Raw genomic sequence first — 25,318 nt, forward strand, 5'->3', positions numbered from 1 at the left:
TGAAAGCTGCCTTCTTGGATGAAAGATGTTGGTCTACATTGTCGCTTCAGCTTCTCCAGGGATCAGGACATCAGAGTAGAGTGCTTTGTTTCTGACCTGTCCCCGCTACCAAAAAAAAAAACCAGCAAAAGATTCATGCAGAATGGGGAGTGCGGTGAGAAAACAGCTCAGGAATTTACCTCGTTTGCACAATTTTGAAGGACTAGATAACAAATTAACAGTGCAAAGAGAGGAATGAGAGGAGGATGGGAATGCATTTATTTTTTTGTGTCTCCCCAGTTTCTCTCTCTCTGTTAGAATGGGTTCTAGCAACAAAGCCTGGTTCTCCTCTTGCTCATACCTTCTCAGATGCTGGGTCTGAGGAGAGAGGTTTGTTTATCTCCTCCTTAAGCTTCTCTTTTTAGCAGGACATTATGAGCAGCTCTCCTGTGCCTTCATATGCCATGTGTCCCTTTGTGGTCTGCTGATGCAATGGCCCAGTGGACAAAGTTGATTATCTATTTGCAAGATGACAAGAAGAACCAGTACCTCCTCATAGTTCCTATCATCTCTCCTTGACTAGCAGAGCTGGCTTCAGCTGTGGGACTCTCGCAGACTTGCTAGCACAAAGTGTCTGAGACCATCAGACAATCAGCCTTAAAGGCTAGCCCTGCAGACCTAATGTGGCCATCTCAACCCCTTTCCCCCTGATTCTCTAAGATTTACCTCGGTCACTAAGATTTACCTCTTGGCTGTGAACAGGTGGCCTGTTGCGGGACTTTCTTGCCCTTTTCCCCTGAAGTGCAAAATCTTTTTTTCCCTGCCAGAAATAGGTTACTACTTCAAATCCCAGTCTCAAGGGCATCAGCTTCACTCCGCCAGTGTGTCTGTGGGGCAGCACAGTGTCAGCCCTCTCCTGCTCGTTTCTCCCTTCCTCCTCTCCTGTGTTTCCTCAGCTCTAAAAACATAGATGGTGCCTTTGCTCATCAGTGGGGTATCAAGAAGAGGAATCAGTGTTTGTGAAGAACGTCCAAGCTCCTAAGGGGATGTGCCACAGGAAAGCACTGTTGTAACAAGAAGGTTGCAAGTGTCTGTCCCATGGGGTGAGGAAACCTGTGTCATTTCTCCAGCCCTTCCCCTCCTTGAACCACACACCTCCAGTGCTCAACGCATTTTGTAGCTGACCTCTTGGAAGGACTTTTAGTGTCTTGTTTTAAACACTGCTGGTGCCAGACATGAAGCAAATTGGCTTTGCTAAATGTTTTTAGGGCATTTTAACACTTCTTATCAACACTGGTGTAGTTCAGTTGAAATTAAAATCCCAGTTGCTTCTGTTTGAGAGAAAAATTGTTTTGCCTGGACCTTGCCCCAAGCCCACTGAAGCCTCAGTTGACATTGGTGGGACTGTATCAAACTGGAGGAATTTGAGGAATTTTTTTTCAATTTTTTTCTTTTTCAAAAATTTCAATTAAAATTTAGCTAATAAAATTCAACTGTCATTTTTCTTCTCCTTTCTGTTATTTTAAAGTAAGTAAAAACCATTTCCCTCATCTTGCAAAACTCTGATGAGAATCCATCATGTGAAGGGAGCAGTATGGTATCCTGTGTGTAACCATCACAGTAGCATTTTTACCAGGCACTGAATTGTAGCACTGAATTTGCCTGTTGCAAATAAACCAGGACTGTTTCTTCATGATGGCATTGGCACACTGTGATGTTTGGGCAACCTAAATCCCACCCAAATCCTTCTGCCTAAGGTTTCCTGCCGGCCGCTGCCAGGTTGTCAGAGGCACCTTGTTGACAGGCAGCCCCGAGCACAGGGATCAGGTGCGAAGGAGGACTCCAGACTGTGCCCCCCATCCTCATCATGGTCCCGCTCACAGCACTGCAAGCTTAGAGTAGCCATCGTGGTCCGGTAACCCCAGAAGCAAACACAGGGAACCAGAAACCAGTTCCCAGCAGGTCTGAGCTGCGTTTTTCTTCCCAGGTATTTTTATTGCCCAGAGTGACCTCCCTGGTGCTGCAGGCTGCCTCCCCGCCGATTCCCCCACTCTCAGGAGCCATCGCGGCTGGTGCCCCTAGATATACAATCTCCTCTCAGAAATATTAAGCTGCTTGTTTGTTCGCAAAGACAGAAATTAGGTGAGGGTTGAGAGGACTTACTGGTAAGTCAGGGCAGGAGCAAACACACACGTTGCCAGGGTGTTGCAAACATCCCCAGAACAAACACCCCAAATCCAGGGAATTCAGTTAAGATTGTTGAAATGCTTGGTGGCACTTTTGTATGTTACAGCGTAGAGAAAAGATGTGCCATGTCTGAAAAAAAAAAACTGGGACGGAAGAAAAAAGTCTCACGCAACATCCCAGATATTGTAACCATTCAAAAAATCTCATAAACCTCTAAGTCCTCTGAAAAAACAACTGATTTCCCTCAGACTGAGTGCAGCTTATTTTAGGAAGCCAAAGCTGTTTAAATATATGAAGTCCGTTTTAAGTCTCTATGACTGCTGTGACTGTGACTAACAAACCAGAAATATTTCACTCTGATCCACAGCTATAAATCAGACCTGCATTTCCATCAATGCCCACGCGGAAGCTTCTCTATCTGCCTGTTTTGACTCAGATGCTACCAGCTTCAACTCTTTTCACTACTGAATGCTTCAAAATCTGATAAGCTCCTTCTGGATAAGTTCCTCTTGGTCCAATACTTTTGAACTCCACTATCAGTCTTTTTAATGCAGACATTTATTTTGTGAGGGTGGTTGAGAAATCTTGGGCTTTTCCATCCCCCTGCTACCTCATCCTGAAATCTGCTTATCATTATTTCTGCAAATATTGCTAAAAGTTATCCTTGCCCTGACCCCTCCTCAGGAGACATGCTTATTCAGGGCTTAAAAACTTGCTGATTAATTTCCTGTCATTCCTCGTTTTACAGGCTTCCTAAATCCCTCTAGAGAGATTGTGATCTCAGGACTAAACAAGGAGCAACTCTCTTGACATCTTTAGTAATTCCAGTGCAAATGAAGAAGAACTGAGACCCAAACTCAGGCTTGAAAGGGTGGGAATTAGGAGGGTTTGGAGAGGGCTTGAGATTTTAGACTATTTCCATTGAGGTGAGACCTGCAAGATTGTTTCCACATCAGTCAGCAGATACTTCACATTACTACAGTGTAAAGTCCTGTTGTAATACCTCCAGAATAAAATGTTTTGGGATTTCAGTTTCATGGTTCTTTTTGAGTTTTCTGTTATTCATTTCAAATCAACACAAAAATAGCTTTTAAATTTTCCTTTCCACAGTCATGTTTTCCCCGCTAGTCCCAGCAACTTCACACAGGTTTGCTTTACAAGACCAGAACCATGTCTGGCTGTACTGTATTTGCCATGTTAGTATCCAGAGGCCACCTGACTGCTGTTTTGTCACACCTCCGTAGCCTTAACTTTCTAAGTAAATGAAGAATTAAAGTTGACTTTGTCTGATTTTTCCTCCTAACTTTTCCTGTTTGAAATACTTTCCCATTTATTTCATTCCATGAAGAGCACAGTGATGCTTCTGTAACTGTTCTCAGCTAGTTTCTATCAAGGCGGTGCAAAGCCATGCAGCCTTTCAAGAGCATCTTTTCTTTATTACCTTCTCCTTTGCTCTACTTCATCCCCTTTGACATTTTGTCCTTTTTGTGCCCAGCCTTAAAACCTGCTGCACGCCTATCCTGCATCCACCTCCAGCAAGTTTCGGGATACTCTAGAATCGAGTTGATTGATAGATACACAGCAGTCTGAACTGTGGCAGCCCTGCCGTCCTGGGACTCGCCAACGGGAATGACTCGGTTAGCTGAATGTTAACCTGGTCTGGCCGCTGTCACTAGCACCGCAAGTTTTCCTCTGTACATGAACACTGCTCTTCCCTGTGCTCTGCCTCACGCAAAAATGAGATAGTGAAAAAGGAGCATCTGGAAAATCCATCCCTGCATTAAGAAGCACAACGGTGCGGCAGCCTGAATTTTCCCTAGTCCTGAAGACGGTATGATCCCGGAGCAGTCAGATCCAGGTTCTGCTGTAGGTAACCCTCTAGGAATGCTGCCCCGTGAGGAGAAAGGGAAGTTGATCTTCTCAGTCCATTCTTTCCATTGGAGTTTCAGCTCACCATTCTTTACTTCAGGAACTGGGTGTTTTGATGTGCTTTTGGAACAGGGAGATGCAGTAGGGGAGCTTCCTCCTCCACTCTGGGAAGGTTGAGGAGGCACCCTGCTTCCAAAACTGCACTGAGGATTTGCATGCTTGCCCCTGTGTGCCATTCACTCACTTAACGCACCTCCTGCCTCCTTACACAGAAAAGCCTTTTGAGGAGCTTGCCTAGATTTCTGCAAGGTGCCGTAATAAATACGAACGAATTTCACCAGGGATGAGGGGCTGTACAAGCCAAAGAGGAGGGAAAGAATTAGCGAGTCGTGTGTTAGCTCTGCAAACCGAAGAAGTATAGACTGTTGGGCCAAGCAGGCAGTTAAGGTACTAATATATGTAGAAAGCTTTTTTTTTTTTTAATTGATAGACTTTAAATGCAGTTGAAGGACGGCTACATGCTACTACGTGGTGTTCCCCCCGGCACTCCTTTGCCCGTTCCTCCCGAAGCAGTACACCTCCAGCCCGCCAAGCGTCTCACCGCTGCGCCTCAGGCCGCGCCGCTCAACCAGCACCACCTCCCCTCCTCTTCCTCCTCTCTCCCGCCCCTCCCTCACCCTCCTCCAGCCTGCGGTCACTTGACCCGGGCGGGGCAGGGCGGGGCAGACCCCGCGCGAGCGCGGGCAGCGCGCGGGGCTCGTGCCGGCTGCGGGAGCGCGGGGGGAGCCGGGGGTGTGCGAGTCTCCCTGAAGAGCTGAGATGGAAGGGAAGTCGTTCGCCGGAGTAAGCGAAACAGTTAGGGAAAAAAGGGGGGGAGGGAGGAATCCGTCTCCCCGGAGGTTGGGGGCGTCGGTGCGGGGCGGCAGCGGGGGGTGTATGTGGGTGTGTGTGTGTGTGTGTGCGCGCGCCGCGGCCGTCTCCCGTGGCATCGCGCCTGTGCCTGGCGGGGCTGGCGGCTCGCTCCTGGCCGTGGCAGCTCGGGTCGTTCTCGTCAAAACGTTTCCTGTAATTGCCCTGATGGTCGTTAGCTTCTGGGGCGGCTGCGGCAAATGTTTTAATTATGTCATCATCAAACATTCGTTAATTATATCTCCCTGCCGGAATTGCGTGGCGCTTGGCCGTCGCCCAGCGCGCTGGTGTGGCGGGGCTGTGCGTGCGAGGCACGCTTTGGGCATAACCCGGGGAGATCCCAGCCGGCGCTCCCGCTGTCCGCAGGCTAGGGGACGGCCACCTCTGGTGTTTTTACACGTTGGCGTCTTTCACGGCTTGTGTGTTCTTCGTGTCCCGGTACAGTCCTCAAAATGTAGTTGCTGCCTGCGCTCAGACCGCCCAAGGTCGGGTCAGAAAGCTGCCGTGAGCGAGGGGAGTGAGGGTAGTTAATCGTGGCAATGTGTGTTGGGTGTACCTGCCTGTCTCAAGGCGGGAAATAAAGACAGAGTGCCCCTTGGCCAACTTTAGGATTTAGTCATGACAGGCAGTAGCTAACGGTTGTTATTTCCTTCCTCCGGGCAAGCCTCTGCTTCTCCCTAAAGGATACCCCGCATCTCAAACACAAGGCAGCGGCTGAGTTTGGAGGTGGCATCTAGGGCTTGCACTGTGGGTGGGATCAGGCCAAAATCTGGTCCATTCGCTTCTGCGGGGGACCTGATCAGCAGACAGCGTGGCCTTGTTGCTCCTGCTGTGCACCCGCAGTGGCTGCCAGCCCTGGCCCTGGGTGCTGGGGAGGCAGCTGGAGGAGGAGATGTGGAGCTCTCATGTGTCTGCGAAAACCAGCATTTTTTCTGTAGCTGTGGCAAGCGAGGCGGTGAGAACATGTGGCGGGAGGAGAGGGTGGCAGCAGGTAAAACCGCACCCTCGGATGCCTCCTGGGAGTGCTGTCCATGCAAAGGAGCTTATGCTGGGCCAGGGTGTGGCTGGCCGGTGGGGCTTACGGGGTCCCTGCTGCTTGGTGGGGGGCTCTGTGCCTGCTCTGGGGGGGGCGTGGGTAGCTTTGGGGAGCAGAGGAATTAGGTACCCCCCAAGGCCCTGGAAAGAGAGCTGGGGATCCCAAGGGAAAGAGGAAGAACAGTGCTTATAGATGGGTTTCTAGTCCGTATACGGGACCCAGATAACTGCTGCCATATGCTGCAGTGTTGCATCCTCACAACTCCTTTTGGCTACACAGCTGGGGAAGGAGAAAGACTATCCAGTCTTTTGCAACTACTAAATAGCAATGTTGTTTTAAGCTTCTGCAGCCCCGGTTCATGCTGATGCTACATTGGTGCATAGACTAGAGCAGAGCAGCGCTGGGTGAGCAGTAGTGTGCAGCCAGAGGAAGCAGGAAACACAGCAAAAGGGGACAAGATTAGCTGCGGACCTCTGTGGTCAGAGCAAGGCGCCTGCAGAAGGCAGAAGCTCAGCATCTTAAATTGCAGAGCCAGAGGATGGGTGAGTTGATCTGCCTGAGATTGGAACTTCTTTCCAAGAATTTCTGTGAAATAAGAATACCAGATGGGGCATGTAGAGAACATTTGCTTATGCAAGACAAAAAAATCTGCATCTTTTTTTTTTTTCTGAATAATTCCATGGGAGTTTTTCCACTGGATTTTGCACTAGGCCTATTAAATATCAGTGTTTTTTTTTTTTTTTTTTTAAATAAGGAGACAAAGGGAACAAGAGAGGGTTTAAATCACTTCTTTCCTGCTTGTGCAATGGCTTTGAGCATACTGATAGCCTCTGAGGTAGCCGCTCTTCACCAGGAGCAAAGCCCCAGGTTACACACTGGACGCGTGCAGCCTGTGTCACTGCGCCAGGGGTGGCTGGGCATTTCCTCAGTCCACATGGTCGGTTCTTATCTTAAGTGAGGTGACCATACTCAGAAAGACCAGTTCAAAGCCACACCAAAGGCACAGCAAGGCAGGCTGGATGAGTGATGCTACATGCATTGGCAGATATAAGAGCAGATTGTGTCTGCCAATGTGTGATATGGACATAAAACTTAGGAATGCAGTTCCTAAAGTTGCCTTTCAGATGACCCTATGCGACTGCCAAAAAAAAAAAATCTATTGCACCATGTTTAAGGAAACCACAGACAGGTTCTTCATATAAACAGCATGGCTTACTTGTAAATCCAGAAAAACCAACCACCTCCCAAAAGCAACCCAAAGAAGACTTTGGGGAGAAGCAATCTCAGGAATGAATGTGCCAAGATGCAGCAAAAGGGATCAGAGCGGAAGTTTGGCAGAGCAAAAAACCTGACGAATACATATCTGACTGCCATTGCTGTAGCAGACAAGAAGGAATCATTCACAGTGAGAGCTTTTTTAAAAATTATTTAAAAAGGTGTACTACTAATATAGGTAAACGCTGTGTTGTGGTATAAAAGAAAGTGTCCCACTACATAGCTGTGAAAAAGTAGCTAAAGCCTTGAAAACAGTGGAAAGGAAGGCTGGCTTTCATTCTCAAAAACACCACCTGAACTTCAGGAACATCCTAGAAAAAAAAAAAAATGGCATGGAGAGCTTGTCTTCATGTTCTGCATCATCCAGGAGAACATAAAATGAAAAATGAACAGGATAATTCTAGGAGGCCCTAGCGATGACCATGATTTCTCAGCTGGGTTTCACCCACTGGGACTCCTGCATGACCATTGCAAATTCTGCAGAAGATCCCGGAGGGGCTTGTATCCAAGAAGAACAGTTCCAGAGTAGTTTTCAGGAGGGTCTGGACAAACTGAAGTACTTGTGGTCATGGACTCAGTAGGGGTGATAAGAACAGACATCAAGAGATCTCCTCAAAAGAGGGAATAAGAAGATGGAGGTTTGCCTCTGTGTCCCCGGAAGCCAGCGTGATCTGAAAATCCAATGTCCTGACATCTCTGTCAAGGCTTTTCATAGAGGTATTGTTGTGGCAGCTAACTTGATGCTTCAAGGTAAGTGTTCTCCAGGGGCCTGAGGGTCGCAGACCCAGCCCCTGTCCTGGTCCTGCCATCAGTCCCGCTGCCATGCTTCCGGGGCTGGAAAGGGTCAGGAAACAGACATTGTTTCACGCTGGAGGTAGGTTACTCCTCATGATGTCGCAATAGCCAATGCAGATAGTCATTTCTCCATACCAACAAAGCTGCATATATTTGTCTTGGCTCTATTTTTTCTTTCAGTTGGTCAATTTACAAGCCTGAAGCTGGAACCCTCTGTTGGCATTGTGCTGGGAGACGGTGTTATCAAAAGTACTGTGTGTTGTGGCCGAGAAGCTCTTGACATTTTGCTGCAACTACTGGAGAGAAGGGTTGGCATTTTATAGTATGTATAAATCCGTTCTGCACAGGTGCGATGGCATTAATTCAACCACAGTATATGCAATGGTTTATTCTTTTTCTTTTCTTTTTCCTTCCCAGAACACCCTATGAAGTCCTAGAGCAGGCACTAATGGAAGGCCCTTTGCAAACCTCCATTCACGTGTGCCATGAAAATGGTCAATGGATGTCACGATTACCCGAGAAGCTCTGGGATATTCCCCTCTATAACTTAGCTCTTCCAGGTAAAGACTAACTTTTGTTCTCCGTTGTTTTGTTAGTGTGTCATTTAAGCATTGGAACATCCTGTTTGTCCCATTTCAGGATGGCTACGTTTATTATTTGGGTCAGTGTGTGGGAGAAGGGCTTGGGGGAGGATTTGTGTGACATGTGCATGCTTTTAGTCTGTAATGTTTGGGGTTTCTTGGAGGGGAGGGGGAAAAAAAGGGGTTTTTTTTTTGTTTTGTTTTGTTTTTTTTTGAGGGAAGGAAAGAAAGAGGGACTTTTTGGCAGTCCCTGTGTATCATCTTCTCAGATCAGTGTTAATAATCTGAGCATTTGCTTATGTGGGCAATGGTGACATTTTCCTAATTGATTCTTGCCAATTCCTACATAATAAAATGGTTCCAAAAGGAGAGAAATAACAACAACATTTTACCATATTATTTGTTTCTTTGTACTGTTTAAAAGAGGCTTTGAAGGTATGAAAAAAGGAGGATGGAGACTTTTAATTAACATGTTTTTATTAATGTGGAATGTGACTTTTCTGCATGACCCTGCTTACGAAAACCGGATTTATCCTATTATGGGTAAATACAGCAGCACTATGGCTGGTGTCCTCATTGGTACTACATTCAGACCTGGGTATCATTAGCCTTTCTTTGGTCATATTATTGCTTGTCTCTGTTGCTTTGAATAGATGATTTTTTTTTTTTTTTCTCATTCTATCCAAAGAAGTAACAGGAGAACGTGTTTTCACTGGCACGTGGGGAGGCACTGGGGGACTGTCAGCTCTTGAGTGATTCTCTTTGCCTCCACAATGAAAATGGTGCTAAAGAAAAGTCTAGCCCATGTTTTCTCTGACACCTGTAGATGCAATGGGTAGTTTGGGCAGAAAACAGCACAGCATGTGGATGAACGTTTTATGTAGGCTACAGGTTCGTAGGTTAGCAAAGACATATATTTAGAGATAGTGGGGAAAAATCAAGTCTTGTCTTCAGTGGGTGGAGCCCTGGGAGGACCCAAGAACTGTGGTGGATTTTTTTTTCTTTTTTTCTGCCCTTCATGAACTATGGAGTGTGGAGTTTTGATTAAAATTGAAACCCAGAAACTTATTTCCTGGTGACTTCTTGGATATGTAACATAAATTGATGTTAACTTCAAAACAAGCGCGCCTCTGTTTTGGGTAAAGCCTATGTAAGAGGACCCCAGGACAGATGTTATTAATAAAAAATATTTTCGATTTCTTATTTCACCATCAAGAGAAGAAAATAAGTATCTATCTTATGACAAAAAAAGAAGGTAATATTCTCCTGTTATTTTTTTTCTTTTTTGTTCCTTTTGCAAAAATCCTTCAAAACGTCAGTAGCATGCTCAGTAGGTTTTTCTTTTTTTTTGGTGGAAAAGGAACCATGTTGTTTCTAAAAAGCTTTCACAGTGGTGTTTCTTGGACATTGTAGAAAGCTGAGAACATGCTGATGTGTGCCTTTGACTTCCTGGCTCTTATCCTAACTGTGACCTTGTTATTATTGTGAATGTTTGTTGTTCTTGTGAATATGCCTGCATGGAGAACAGGCACAAAGAAAAGAATAGTTGAAGACAAGCCCATTTCAGCAAACATTGGAGGAATTTTACAGAGAATTACAGGCTATTAGCTTGGAATATTTTGGTGGCTGTCCAGCTGACCTACAAAACTGGTCTAGCCCAGGTCAGAACAAAAGCAGATCAAGACAGACCCGGTCAAGACAGCTCTGGCAGGTTTTCAGAGTGAGCAATGACTGAGGGAAGCCCAGTTTGGAAGTGGAAGCTTATCTTAGAGGAGACAACAAAGCATGCAAGAAACGTGAGAGTGTGCATTCTGAAAGCATGATGAGGAGACAGAGGCAAGTCTCAGTAATTAGTGTTGTGTTTGCACCAGGTTCAGCACAGTGCTGATGTTGCTTCAAGCTCTGAAGCTATCTGGTTTGGTGCTAGCTCACTATCTTTGCATTATATTTGTTGTGTTATGGATAGACCCATCTTCGTTTCATTATTGTAACTCCCTGACATCACAAGAAGACTCCTAAATGCAAGGTTACTATCTGTTTGCTGATTGGCATCAGTAGATGCAACGCCCATCAATGGAATCCTGTTCACTTCTCTCAGACTTGGATTTGGTCCATGGGTATTTAATGGTTTGACTCTTACAACTTGTAAGACAAACTTCTTTGATTGCATGCCCTCATTATCGATCTTCCATCTTCAGTGAGCTTGGTTTGGGTGTTTAAAGCAGGAAAACAGACAGAAACCAGATTTTAAACAGTGAAAAAATGGAGTGCAACATTAAACTATTATTGACAGTTTCAGGTAATTTTCTTTATTTCAAATACAATCTTGTCCTTTTTCTTTGGCTACTAAAAATATTGCCATTGGCACCGGTAAGAATGACCACTGAAGAAGGCAGTTCCTAGCACCAATGAACAATTTGTTTGACAGAAGACTTAAAAACCAAAAGGATATGCAAATTCCTTGCAGATTGTCTGTAAAGATCCCAGCAGGCCACTTCACTGAGTTGTTAGCTTTTCTTATTGATGCTTTATAAAATTAGAAGAAATAACGGAACAGAAAAAGCTAGCAAAATCACTGGCTGCCTGTCCTGAAGAAATTGTGAGTTGCAACAGGGTTTCATCTAAATATGATGCAAGAAATGTGTCAGATTTATTAAGACTTCAAAGAAGTCAAATATTTGCGCAGGCTTTACTTGGCTCTGATGCTTAAGCCTGCCCCTATGTAATTCCCTGTGCTGGAAAGAGTCAGGTAATTTTTGAAGAGCGTAAAAGGTGGATCTTGTCCATCTATCACATGTAAACTTAGACTTGGATTTGCCTCTGAAACCTTCAAGTGCCCACCTCTTGTGTTGTTTTTGTATGGGATGTGGATGTTTAGTTCAGAAGGGCATTTTTGCCAGATATAAATGCTTAAAGTGCCAAGTTAGGAGTTGATCCAGCCAAAGGTGTAAGATGTATTTCTGCTTTCAGTCATATTTTCCTGTGCAGAGATGATGGGATTGGGGTATGAAATCCTGCATTTGGACAACTCTGAAAACAGGGCAAATTCTAGATAAATTCAGCCTCCAGCTATTTATTCCCTGAAAAAAGTGGGGTTTCACATCAAGATAATTATTTAAGTGGAAGATGCTAGTTGAAACAGGCCATTTTATTGTGGTTTGAGGCAAACAACAATGATGCGTAGTTTAGATCGGGACTGCTTTATTGAAAAGTCTCAATGCCTTCCCTTTATGAGGATTTCACACTAAGCTTATTAATGTCAGGTGAGCAACCTCTGTAGAAGAGCCCACCTTTTTGCCATAACTACATAGGCTGTCAGGCAATGTAGGTGTGTGATTTGGAAATGGGGTGGCATGTCAGGTGTGTACACGCACTATAGCCATGTATTGTGGTGCTTGAATAGTTAAGAAATGACATTTTCTATAAATTTTTTTTTTGTATTCTACAGGAAGTCATGACACTATGACCTACTGCTTGGATAAAAACTCTGCTGTTAGTGGCAATGAATCCAAGCTGGTGAAGTTCTTAAACAAATGCATGCCCTGCATTGTGCACCCCATTATCATGAAGTGGTCTACAACACAGGTAACTGTTGTCTAGCATTCTTGTCATGGCTGGGCAAAGCTGAAGTTTGTGCTGCAGTGCTGAGCTCTCCCATGCATGATGAAAGAATAGCCTGCTGCCCAGAAATCTGTGCTCTCATGAGATACCGTGCTTGGGTGTTGTGGTTTAACCCCAGCCGGCAACTAAGCCCACACAGCTGCTCACTCACTCCCCCCCAGGTGGGATGGGGGAGAGAATCCAAAGGGGAAAAGTGAGAAAACTCGTGGGTTGTGATAAAGACAGTTTAATAAGGAAAGCAAAAGCCACACAAGCAAGCAAAGCAAAACAAGGAATTCACTCACTCCTTCCCATCGGCAGGCAGGTGTTCAGCCATCTCCAGGAAAGCAGGGCTCCATCACATGTAATGGTTACTGGGAAGACAAACGTCATAACTCCGAATGTCCCTCCCTCCTTCTTCTCCCCCCTAGTTTTATTGCTGAGCATGATGTCACATGGTATGGAATATCCCTTTGGTCAGTTGGGGTCAGCTGTCCCGGCTGTGTCCCCTCCCAACTTCTTGTGCACCCCCAGCCTACTCGCTGGTGGGGTGGTGTGAGAAGCAGAAAAGACCTTGACTCTGTGTAAGCACTGCTCAGCAGTAACGAAAACATCCCTGCTTTATCAACACTGTTTCCAGCACAAATCCAAAACATAGCCCCATACTAGCTGCTATGAAGAAAATTAACTCTATCCCATCCAAAACCAGCACACTGGGGTATGAGATAGGTGTCATACATACCAGATCTTCTTTTGTGGGGAAAAAGCATGTAGGTGAGGCAGGGGTAATACATAGACAAAGATTCTGGTTAAAGCTGACCACTTGGTACTAGAAACTCATCTTCTTTTTCACATGTTTACTATTACTGTAATCAAGAGAGGTTTTTCTCTTGCACGTTGTTCAGAAGGTAATGCTTGCCATTTTTACTAGCGCCGTTGTGTGAAATGTCAGTTGTTTTTCCCACCTATATTGTGTAAATATTTCACCCAGCAGCAGAGACAAAGATCTTGTTGAAGGGATTAAGAGAATGAAGGTGTGGTCCCTCACATAAGGTTTAGTTCATTTTTTAAAATGTCTAAACATTAAGCTATTGGTTATCTCTTTGTTCCTTACAAACGTATGTTAAAGACAAAATTGGGGATCATGATTTTGAGCTAGAGCTTTTGAAGACTTTTGTAAAGAACAGACTTTCCGGGCATCAAAGAGTACCAAAAGTCTTTTCACTTTTGTTCTTATTGAAGGAGTAGTTAACTATGAGGGAATTAAAACTCAGTAATTGATAAACGACAATAATTACGCCTAGGCTTCTTCGGTTGTGTTTGAGCAGCCCTGGCAAACTGGAGTCTTAGACACTGTCAGATATCGGATATGTAATGGCAGTGATGAGTTGATGTGGAAGGGCACTCACTTAGCACCGTGCCTTGTCTTGAGCTGCTTTTTGCTTTGGGACTTAAGCCAATGAAAGATTCAGATATCTCCTAACTTGCAGGTTGCTGGCCAGTGAAGTGACCCTGTTGGTGACAAACAAGCTCCTTACATCATTATAGTAATTTTCTGGTCCAAACCCAGTGTGCTGAGCGGGAAGTGGCCTGGCGCTGATGGGAAAGAGGCACGGCTGCAATCCTGCCACTCCTTAGCTCTGCGGCGCTCGGGTTATCTTTGCATGGACATGGCTCCACCCATGGGTATCCAGAACAGAGATCAAGGAACCCTACCGATGGTAGGACACACAGGTTCCTGGATGGCAGTGCCCTGGAGGCAGTGCCTGGCGGGAGCCCTGGCTATTACGGGTGTCAGTCTCGAGGCCCAAATCTTTCCTGTGCAATGGCTGATGTCAAGTGTGTGACTTCCACTCGTGCCCTGGATGTCTGGTGTGAGATTGCAGCACTGGGCAGCATCACTCCCCAAGGCTTCCTCTTCATTTTGCCCTTGGGGGGCAATGTTCACACTGTCTAATTCAGTATCCAAACCCAGGTGACTAATTAGAGTCTAATTTGTCTAGCTTTCCCATGCAGCCAAACGAAAGACAGAAATTAATCCAAAGGGCAGTTCAGAGCAACTATTTCATCTGGTGCTGTTTCTGGCCACAAAGGTTATATATGACTTACAGCCGTGTACAGTCCCATATCTAGCACACTCCAAGCGAAGGTGGGACTTGGGCATGGATTATTCCTTCAACTGCTCCAGCCTGGTGGAGACCAAGAAGGCCCAGAGGGAGCTGCCGGCCCAAACCGTGGCACCACCTGCACCCTGGGGTATGTGGGGCTGGGCTGCTCCCCAGCCCTGCAGCTCAGGCACAGCCTGGGGAGTTTAAATTCCTGTCCTAAGAACAGAAATTTAGGCGGTTGAAGCTAGGTGGGGTGAGCATCCTGCCATGTGTCAAAGCTCCATCTCAGCACTGAAGCTATGAATGTGGTTATTCAGGCGCAACACCTTGTATTGATTTAGCTTTTGTTGAATTCTTTCTGGCTTAAATCAGTATGGAGTGTTCTTTCTGCAAACTGAAGGTGTTGTCCATAAAGCAGGTTGAACTGAGACAAATTAGTGTTTAAATGTATTTAATTAAATTGATTCTATTTCCTTATGCAAATATAGCTTTGATATAGGTAAGAGACATATCCTTTTGGAGTTCTTGCCCCAGAAACTCAGCTTTCTCACCTGTTCCATTCAGTCCTCAAATCCAGTAGGAGAGGTTGAAGGGAAGTGGAAATACAGGAGGACTTCTGTTTTGTAGGACTTCTGCAGGTTAATTCAAACTTCTAAAGAGACTTTATCCTGATAAAGAACAACAGCCAGTACATTTTTTTAATTTTTGTTTTTCCTTCAGTTGGGGATGAGTGAGCTCCACAGAGACAATCATGATAAAGTCTTTGATCTAATAAAATAAATATAGCATTTCTAAGGTGCTGATCCTGCAATTTTTGTTCATATGAAAAGTCTTGTGAAGAGTAATCCTGTATTTATGCACAGGTTAACGGATCTTTAACTTTCAGAACACAACAAGGGCAGAGGTCTGAAAGTAATCTAATCCATACCCGCAGTATTTGCTATAGGGAAATCGGGATCCCTCTTGTCAGAGAGTAAAATACTTCAAAGTGGTGACTTGCTGCCATACAGTACCATTTTAAAGATGAAAGGCCTGTAAAAAATGTCATAGGGCTAACCTCATGCACTTTTTTCCGTTTTCTAAGTAAAGAAACAAATCTCTTCCAAGCTCTCAAGACCTTTGTCTTCTGTTTCACCTTTCAGGTACTGACTGTGACGGAGCAACTGGAGGCTGGAGTTAGATATCTGGATTTCAGGGTTGCCCACAAGTCTAACGATCCATCTATGAATTTGTACTTCGTGCATATGGTTTACACAACCGTTACTGTAGAGGTATTGTCCTTACCTTTGGGATGGCTATAAAACCAGTGCTGGTTCTTTTATTTAAGAGCCATCCTAATCTGCAAATGCTGGCCCAAGGTTTTCTGAGCAGGTTATTTGTTTTCCTAATGTGAGGACTTCAAACCAGAGAAAATCAGCAGGGCTGGAAGTTAGTTTCAGCAGCTGCAATCAGTCAATTCCTCATCCTCAAACCGGAGTTGCTGTGCCTTGCTCTCCACTGCCTAGCCCCTACCAAATGCCTGATGTTTCTGGGGTTTATCTTGTGTTGTCCCAGGATGCTACCCAGGGCAATCCTGTTACCCTGGTAAGGAGCGAAGTTACTAAAGAGAAAAAGGTATGAAAAGCCTAATAAAATCACAGAAACACTCTTTTTTTGAGGAAAAAGTATTTCACTGAAAGACAGAGAGACTCAAGTCTGGATCCCATGATCAAATTACTGTCAGCTGCTGTGAAGAAACTGCTGTGAGTTGCTCTTTGCATGTGCTCTGTCACTGTGGAGTAGTTTACATCTCCTTTCCATTTGCTGGGACCTATACAGCCAGGCACAGCCAGTAATGCAGCTTTTCATTTGTAGACTAACTGGCTAAACCTCAGTTTCATGCTCGTGAGTCTGGACCCTTCATGTGTTGAGATTTCATGGTGACTGACTGGCATGCTCATGTAAATAGTTAGATGCAGTGCCTGACTACCCTGCTAATTATATGTGGTCTTCAAGAAGTTGTCATTGCCCTTAACAAATGGGGAAAACGGGTCCTGTTATGTTTAAGCAAGCACAAAACTTCTCCCTGTTTTTGAGTTTGCCACTAATACGTTGTTTGTCCTTAAAGAAGCTTGGGGAGATGGGTTTACTGCTAACCTGCCTCTAGGCGGTAGGAGATTCATGGATATTATCAAAATACAAAGCTGTTAAATGTAGTGTGCTAGAACTAAATCCAGAGCAAACCAGCAGAAACCTGCAGCAAGTAGGTTTTCCTGGGGTGCATCTCTCTGGACCACTTCATGGGCAGTCAGACGGCCATCCTCCAGAAACCTACGCTGATTTTCATTATTGTGATTGCGAGTCTACCCCACCATCAACGCTCTGTTGGTTTTATGTCCTTTCCCCTGCACAGCATAGTCATGGCAATTTAGAAAATCATCTATCTCTTGTAGGATATTCTGTGGGAAGTGTTAAGATGGCTGGAAACTCATCCTCAGGAAGTTGTTATCTTAGCCTGCAGGAATTTTGATGGATTAACCAAGAAACTTCATTGTCATCTTGTTGCCTGTATAAAAGAGATTTTCCAGTGCAAACTGTGTCCCAGAAATGTAAGTATGAGATCCTTTTTTTTCCCTCCTGTTTTAAGAATGATATATTATGGTGAGATCTTTGATTCCAAATTTTTAGATATATTCTACTTTCACTGTATTTTTAACCTAGGAAAAGTAACATTTGCTGCATCAGAGATAGGTCTTTACCTAATAAAACTGAGGAGATAAAGCAAACCTACATCCCATAGTGTGGAGGAGGGAATTAAATTTGACTGTCATGTCTCTTGAATCGTGGGACAATAGTAGGGACACCACTGTCATCCACTGCCCCGTCAGAGTTTTAGCTTTTTTTAAAAAAAAAAAAGAAAAGAAGGTGTTTGTGTGTTACAAATATAGTCCATACTATATTTATAGAATTTAAGGAATCCCTTTTCTGCCTTTTCACAACAGTAATTATAAATTAATTTTTATGCTATTTATAATAATTTAGGTTGGAAGTGACCCCTGTAGGTCATCTGATCCAACCCTACCATGCAAAGCAGGACCAACTTCAAAGTTATGCTGGACTGTGTCCTGTCCGTTCTTGAATATCTCCAAGGATGGAGATTCCGCAACCTTTCTATGCAGCCTGGTCCAACATTTGACCACTCTCACAGGAAACGTGTCTTCCTTGTCTCTCTGATCAGAATCTGTCTTGCTGTAACTTGTGTCTGCTGACTTTCATCCCTTCGCTATGTGTATCTGAGGAGTCTTCTCTACATCTGCCCGTTAGGTATTTGCAGACAACAGTAAGACCCGTCCATAGTCTTCTCTTCTTCGTGCTGAACAGACCCAGCTCTCTCAGCACGTCCTTGCATGTCATGCTCCAGCCTCTGCTCGCTCTGGTTGCATGCTGCTGGACTCACTCCAGCGTGTCAATGACTTTTTTGTACTGGGGAAGCCCTAGCTGGAGACAGTACTTGAGATGCAGTCCCACAACTGCTGGATAGAAGGGAAGAACCCCTTCTCTTGACTTGCTGTCTGTGCCTTTATTAATACAGCTCAGTTTGCAGTTGCCCTTTACTACGTGGGCACACTGCTGGCTCATGTTCAGCTTGGTGTCCACTAGGACCTCCAGGTCCTTTTCTGCAAAGCAGCTTTGTAGCCAGCTGCCCCCAGTCTGTCCTGGTGTGTGGGGTTAGTCCATTCAGGCTCAGGACTTTGCATTGGCCTTTGTTGAGCTTCATGAGGTTTCTGTCAGCCCATGTCTCCAGCCTGTCGAGGTCCCTCTTAATAGCATCTCTGCCCTCAGTGCATTTCTGGTGGTATTGACTTTCACTCCTGGACGGAGCTGGAGCTGACCTCCCAACCAGCCTAATATGCTTTCAGTCACCCAAACCTCCATAAAAGCTTTAATTTAAATAATCAGAAATTATTTGATTGCTGAATTTTAGAAGTTGAGATTTTTAGTCTCCTCTTTTTTACAAGGTGTCAGAGCTTTTAGTAGTTAAACAATTAACATTTCAAAGATGCACAGGAACAGAGGGTTTTCTCTGGAGATGTGAGGGGTACAGGATAATGATGACCCTGTTTGCGATTCCAATTCAGCCTTTGAAGCTGGTGTATCAGTAACGGGTGAGTATTACCATTTCAAAGCATTTTGTACAGCAGAGTTAAAATAGAACAATTCTCAGCAAAACTAGGGGATTCTGAATATTCAGGCCTCAGCTGAATAACTGAAGACCTGAGTGACACTGTTTTATTGTTTCCCCAAATAACTTGAGTGCTTAAGTCATGGATGAGCAGAGCAATACTGGAAAAGGTGGTTGAATTTGCTTTCAGATGCATGGCCAGCTCTTAAAAAAGCTATTAAATGGAAAAAGGGCAAGCTGCTGCTGATAGTTTGTTGAACGAAGGTGACGAACGAATGGTTTGACATCACCTGACTGAAGAAGGAAGAATGTGGCTGACTTGTGTCCAGGGGGAGGGAGGAAGGGCACTAGAGAAAAGAGAAGCCAAGTACTTCCATCAAGCAGGAAGACTTTATTTCTATGGGGTCTGTGACCAGCACAATGGATCTCACCATTTTTGCAAGTGATACCGTTGCAGGTTAGGTAGCTGTGGGGTTTTTCAGGATGACAGTTTTAGATGTAATGTCAAATAACCAAGTGCTTGCTCGCTTATTCTAAAATAATCTGGTATCTACTGTCTTTCAAGACTGCAACTGTGTTGTTGTACAAAAGTAAGCGTCCAAGTGTTTATGAAGAAACTGCTAAGTAGAGGTCTGTATGTAGTACTGGCACAGGCCACAGCGTGACAACATTACATTGTGTTTAAAATTTTAATTGCCTTAACTATTCAAAGTGTCTTCCTTTGATATGTATTACTAGGGTTTAAAAATCCCTTGTTAGACGTCCACAGTTTCATTTCTGATTTGTTTGCAAAATAAGCACCTGTACTCATGTACACATTTCTGGTAGCTCTTTTTTTTGGCTCTTATCCAACACCTTTTTTTTTTTTTTTTAAGAGGTTCCAGCTTTAGAAAGGCTGCTTGAGTAAAGCAAAGGCTTCTGTCAACCACAGATTTTTGTAGTTTGAGTAGCTTGTGTCTTAATTTTGCAGTATTTTCTGACTTAATTGAGTCTTGCACTCTCTCTTTCTTGGCTGAACTAAGAGGGATTCCCATGTTCATTCAACCCTGGCTCTCTTCAAAGATTTACATAAAACATTTTCAACTGCCTTTGGCTTTTATTTTAATTAATAAATTAATTGGAACATCAAAAAGCCGACATTTCCTTTTCACCAGCAACAGACACAGCTTTTAACCACAGCATTCTTAAAAAATACCTGCTAAATACGTTGGTTTTGCAAATAAAGCTAGTTAGAAGGCCTCAATTCTGTCCAATGGTAACTTCTGAGGATTGGAAAATGTCATATCATATTGAAACACTGAAATTTAACAGACCTGTTTCAGCCCATCTGTCTGTCTGAGAAGGTTTCTGACTCGTGTGTTCCCCTCTCTCAATTCAAAATGTCTGGAGTGTCCCAATTTCAGAAACTTTCCACTTAGAGAAATCAGAATTAACATATCTCTCGAAGACTTAAATTTAGTCTTAGCAAGTCTTAAGAGGTTCAATTTTCTTTGGTGGCTACAGCAACGAATTTGGATCAATGTGGGGCATTTGACAAAATTATTCCTGATTCTCTGTGTCTGTATTCCTACAGCTGGGTGTAGGGCTTTGCCCCCCTCCTACCTCCTTTCACCAAATGGCTTGTGTCTTCCTCTCCCAACAAATTTTCAGCAGCGGTATGTGCACGAGGGCCGACACGGGGATGGTTTCTTGTTACACGGGTGTAAGACCTTGAGTTACGTACTTTACCATAGTTGAATTGTTTGAGGAAAGGAGGAATCTGCTGAAGTTCCCAGGCTCCTATTGCCCCTGCAGCTTGTAAGCCAGCCAATGACCTACTGGGCTGTACACTTAAAAGCTTTATTTGAACTGAACCTGTGCCTCACTACCAAGGCAATGTCACACGTCAGTATTTGAACTTCGGGAACACTGCTGTGTTGTTGAGTTCAACCTGGGCACGCTTTCTCTTAGGCGGCACTGACGCTGCGGACCATGTGGCAGCGTGGCCATCAGGTTATAGTCTCGTACGAAGAGGACGTGGAAGTGGAGGAGCACTGTGAGCTGTGGCCCGCGATCCCATACTGGTGGGGAAACAAAACTGCCACTCGTGCTCTTATCCAGTATTTGGAGCACATGAAGCGGATAGGCCGTCCAGGTAGGCACAGGGGTTGCTTGGAGGAAACAAGGGCCACGTACAGCAATGCAAAACAAATACGAAGTTGGGTGTTCATAGCATTACAGGATACAACCACTTTGTGCATGCTGTGTGCACGAGACGTGCCCATGTTGCTGAGTGCTCTGCCCACCCATGGGCGAGTGCAACGTTCATCTTTGCAGCTGCCAATACATGCGTCAGTGTATGTACATGCATAGACTATATAAATCGTGGCAGCTGCTTCACTTGCATGATCCCACGGAAAAGAAGCCCTCAGCACAGACCAGCTCACTGGCTCTGTTCTGCCCTTGTCACTGGTAGGAGACTGCTTCCTCAATCCAGTGCTTGCCGCTTTAGGCAGCGCTGATGATGAGGGAGATGCATTATGCTAGCCTTGTTGTGAAAAGACACCCCCACAAGATAGGTGTGTGACGCCTTGTGGTGGGTTGACGCTGGCTGGATACCAGGTGCCCACCAAAGCTGCTCTATCACTCCCCTCCTCAGCTGGACAGGGGAGAGAAAATGTAACGGAAGCCTCGTGGGTCAAGATAAGGACAGGGAGAGATCATTCACCAATTACCATCACAGGCAAAACAGGCTCGTCTTGGGGAAAATTAATTTAATTTGTTACCAATCAAATCAGAGTAGGATAATGAGAAATAAAACCAAATCTTAAAAACACCTTCCCTCCACCCGTCCCTTCTTCCAGGGTTTAACTTTACTCCAGCATTCTCTACCTCCTCCCTTCCAGCAGCACAGGGGGACGGGGAATGGGGGTTGTGGTCAGTTCATCACACATTGTCTCTGCTGCTCCTTCCCCCTCAGGGGGAGGACTCCTCACACTCTTCTGCTCCAGCGTGGGCTCCCTCCCATGGGAGATGGTTCTCCAGGAATTTCTCCAATGTGAGTCCTTCCTGTGGGCTGCAGTTCTTCATGAACTGCTCCAGCATGGGTCCCTTCCACGGGGTGCAGTCCTTCAGGAACAGACTGTGACGAATGAGTGGTTTAGGCTGCTTGGAAAATCACCATCAAGGGTATTGGCAAAAGCAATTTTAATAGAAGTTTCTAAAAATGCGACTTAACAGAATTCAGTGACAAGGTTCACTCTTCTACTTACTAAAAACATACAAAGGAAAATCAAATTAGGATCAATTCAGAATGATTTGTACATAGAGAGTGGAGAAACAAAAGGGGTGAAGAATTGGGAAGACCCTCCTGTTGAGTCACGAGGTGCAGAATGGACTCCCTTGCTTTTTAAACTCTTCAAAGAGGAGTTTAGGTGTGGCTGAATCCAGACTTAAACCATTGACCAAGTCTGAGACTATGTCTAGAGGGAAATAGAGAGTACAAGGGATAAAGAAATCCTGCTGTTGAGTCACAAGGTTCAGAATGGACCCCCGTGCTTTCTAAACACCTTCTCAGAGAGGAGTCTAGGTGCATCTAGGTTGAATCCTAGTCCCAGACTTGGTCAACAGGTTTTATCTAGAGGATTATGTGTATTTAGCAGCAATTTGAGGTTCATTCACGGTTTGAGGTAAATCGTAAGATTTTAGCAGCACCTAATCATGGATTGGTTTTAAGATTTACAAAGCGAGCTAATCACAATAGCTTGATTACATACTGATTCACACACACATGCACACAGATGTAAAGCTATAGATATACACAAAGGTACCTGTTAAAAATTCCCCTCAAATTCCATGAAAATACTCACTTCAAATGTCTTGGCATTTCTCAACAGGCCAGAGTTGAGTCTAGGGGGAGGAGAGGGTTTTAGCTCAGGTCCCGTTGCCGGCTCGGCACAGTCCTCCAAAATTTCACAAACTGGAGAGTCTGCGAAACTCTGAGAGGCGTCCCGCTCAGAGGGAGATGCTGGTCGCACCCCGCTGCGGTCCAGGAGAGCTCAAAGGGTCTCACTATGAACTTGCTGTTCATAGGTTCGCAAGGTGATTTGCTTTAGTCATTAGTAAAATGATGGAATTTCAGTAACCTTGGTGTTGTTCCACTGGGGTTAAGAACCTGGTAAGGAGTGCTCCAGGGCTGTTAGGGAATGATGGATCATCCCATTCTTCTTGCTCTCATTACCCGCCTCGGTCAGGTAACAGGAGTGCCTGGTACAGTCAGAGCTGTTCCCTGTCTTAACCGTGCGAGAGTTCCTGGAACAGTCAAGGGACGCTTAGCCGCCCAGCTCGTTGCACAGAGGTCAGGACCTTACTGGAACTTCTGAGATCGTAGAGCGGTCCAGGGGAGTGGGGGGGAAGGAATGCACCACCACACAGACTGCTCCAGCACAGGTCCCCCACAGGGTCACAAGTCCTGCCAGCAAACCTGCTCCAGCGTGGGGTCTGCCACGGGCTGCAGGTGGACATATGCTCCACTGTCAACCTCTGTGGACTGCAGGGACACAGCCTGCCTCACCGTGGTCTTTGCCAGGGGCTGCAGGGGAATCTCTGCTCTGGCACTCGGAGCACCTCCTCCTCACTTCTTCCTTGCTGACCTTGGTGTCTGCAGAGTTGTTTCTCTCACATATTCTCACTCCTCTCTGGCTGCAATTGCTGTTGCACAGGTTCCACACCCCCCGCCCCTTCTTAAATATGTTCCCACAGAGGTGCCACCACTGTTGCTGATTAGCTCAGCCTTGGCCAGTGGTGGGTCGATCTTGGAGCCGGCTGGCATTGGCTCTATCCGACACTGGGGAAACTTCTAGCAGCTTCTCAAAGAAGCCATCCCTGTAGCCCCCCTGCTACCAAAACCTTGCCACACAAACACAAGGCTGTAGCTACATTAGGAAACAGCAATGCTAAGAAATTCAGTTCATGACCTCTGACGTACAGCTCTTTGATGTGCATGTGTGGGGTGACAAAGGGGAGAACTCCTTCAGAAACACACCCCCAGCCAAAGGAAAAAGTTCGTGTAGGTGCACTCGGTAGTCAAAGGAGGACTAGTTAGTAGAGAACCTTTAGTCTGCAATGACTAATTTAGATAAACTTAGCTAAACTGGAATGGTTCAATAACTGAGCTGGGTTTCGGTAACTTTACTATGGCATGCATTTGCAACAAGCGAAGACAGTCCACTGAAACAGTTCTAGGGACATGAAACAATAGAGAAAAAGTGTGAAATTAGTTATCTTAATGATTACCAGATGAACGAGATCTGGAGTTCATAGAATCATGGAATCATTTAGGTTGGAAAAGACCTTTAAGATCATCAAGTCCAACCGTAAACCTAACCCTACTAAGTCCGGTTAATCAATGCTGAGCAGTGTCTGTTCTCCTCAAAGGAATATTTAATGTGTCACCTTCTGATTTTTGTTTCAGAAAAATTCTTTGTAGCGGGGATTAACCTTACTGAAAATTTAAGGTATATTCTTGTACACCCATTTGGATCATTGAAGAAAATGACACTCCAGAGTCTTCCATGCTTGAAGATCTGGATAAAACAGCAGTATCCAGGACCAAAAAAAGAATGTATTAACATCATTGCTGGAGACTTCATAGGAAACAATGATTTTGTGAAAGATGTGATAGAACTTAACACAAAAATTAATCCTCCATTACACTGTCATAGCAAAGGGGCTGGAACAAATAGCATTTCATTCTCAGCTTCTTAATCTGTGAAGAGCTGAAAAGGCTTTGTCTGCATTTAACGTGTGCTGGTTTAAACATTCTGGATCCCACAAAGGTCCAGTCAACTTAAACCAGGGATGGTTTAAAGACTCAGTAAGAAAAGTGCTCTCAATGTCATCAGGGTTTCAAGGCCTTTTCACAGAAAAGAGAGCAGGCAGACCTTGCTGAAGTCTCTAGAGAACTGTGGTATAGGTCTAATTTACTTGCAGGTGCTTAGATTCTGTAGCAGTTGGCAATGTTTAAAGTCCCAAGAACTTCATCTTATTTTATTGTACTTATGAGCAAGAATCAGAAATATGTCAGTAGCTGCATGAATTATTTTGTGCTGATTTTATCTTTCTTGTAATTGTAAAGATATTCTGCACTGCTTGCAACCCCAATTCTCAGTATTTTGTATCAGTGTGAAACTGACTTGTCTCTTTTCATAGTTTGTGTTAAATATACAAAAGGAACAGTTTAAATATATTTTTGATATATCAAAGATACTGTATTGACAATCCTATTTGACATTATTTTTATACATCATTAACATTAGATATCTAGAAGTGGCTGTACTGTTGCATTCAGAGTATCAGTTTGTGAGCCCATTTACCAACAGGGTAGTCACAAAATCCTTTAGGATTTGTAAGAAGTATGTGTGTTTGAACACTTACTCTTTTTATCACTCATGCCAGTTCTACAGTGATAAAGATATCAAAACTAGGCCCCTAGACAGTTTTGTCTGTGGTAATAAAATGTTTTATTAGGTGTTGCCAAAATATGCCTTACATTGAAAATAAACACATATGAAACCAACTCCTTATCTAAACTCAGACTGCTCTAAAAATACAGATTCTTGGCTTCTGTCATGCTCATTTGGGGTTTCACAACTGGTCTTTTATTTACCTATTTTAGTAGCTCTGTAGTTATTTTTCTTCTCAGTAAGTATTTTTTGCTTATGTAAAAACTAAGGGGTTTATGTTGTTTGCCATTGCATATTAATCTTATTTTTATGTATTTTTTTAAATGAACTGTGCAATAACAGATGATCATGAAGATAAGAGAAATGGCAAACAT

At 44.5% G+C, this 25,318-nt stretch overlaps 1 protein-coding gene across 1 annotated transcript; it reads left to right on the top strand.

Moving 5' to 3' along the window:
- Window positions 1-8,402: 8,402 nt before the first annotated feature.
- PLCXD1 (phosphatidylinositol specific phospholipase C X domain containing 1) lies at window positions 8,403-24,371 on the top strand. Its single transcript, XM_059824294.1, has 6 exons — window positions 8,403-8,610; window positions 12,080-12,216; window positions 15,482-15,610; window positions 16,772-16,927; window positions 20,452-20,635; window positions 23,954-24,371. The coding sequence occupies exons 1-6, from the start codon at window positions 8,403-8,405 to the stop codon at window positions 24,244-24,246; spliced, it is 1,107 nt and encodes a 368-aa protein (XP_059680277.1). The 3' UTR covers window positions 24,247-24,371.
- The last annotated feature ends 947 nt before the right edge of the window (window positions 24,372-25,318 follow it).

This window comes from Gavia stellata, chromosome 1, assembly GCF_030936135.1.
Source record: "Gavia stellata isolate bGavSte3 chromosome 1, bGavSte3.hap2, whole genome shotgun sequence".
Lineage (NCBI taxonomy): Eukaryota > Metazoa > Chordata > Aves > Gaviiformes > Gaviidae > Gavia > Gavia stellata.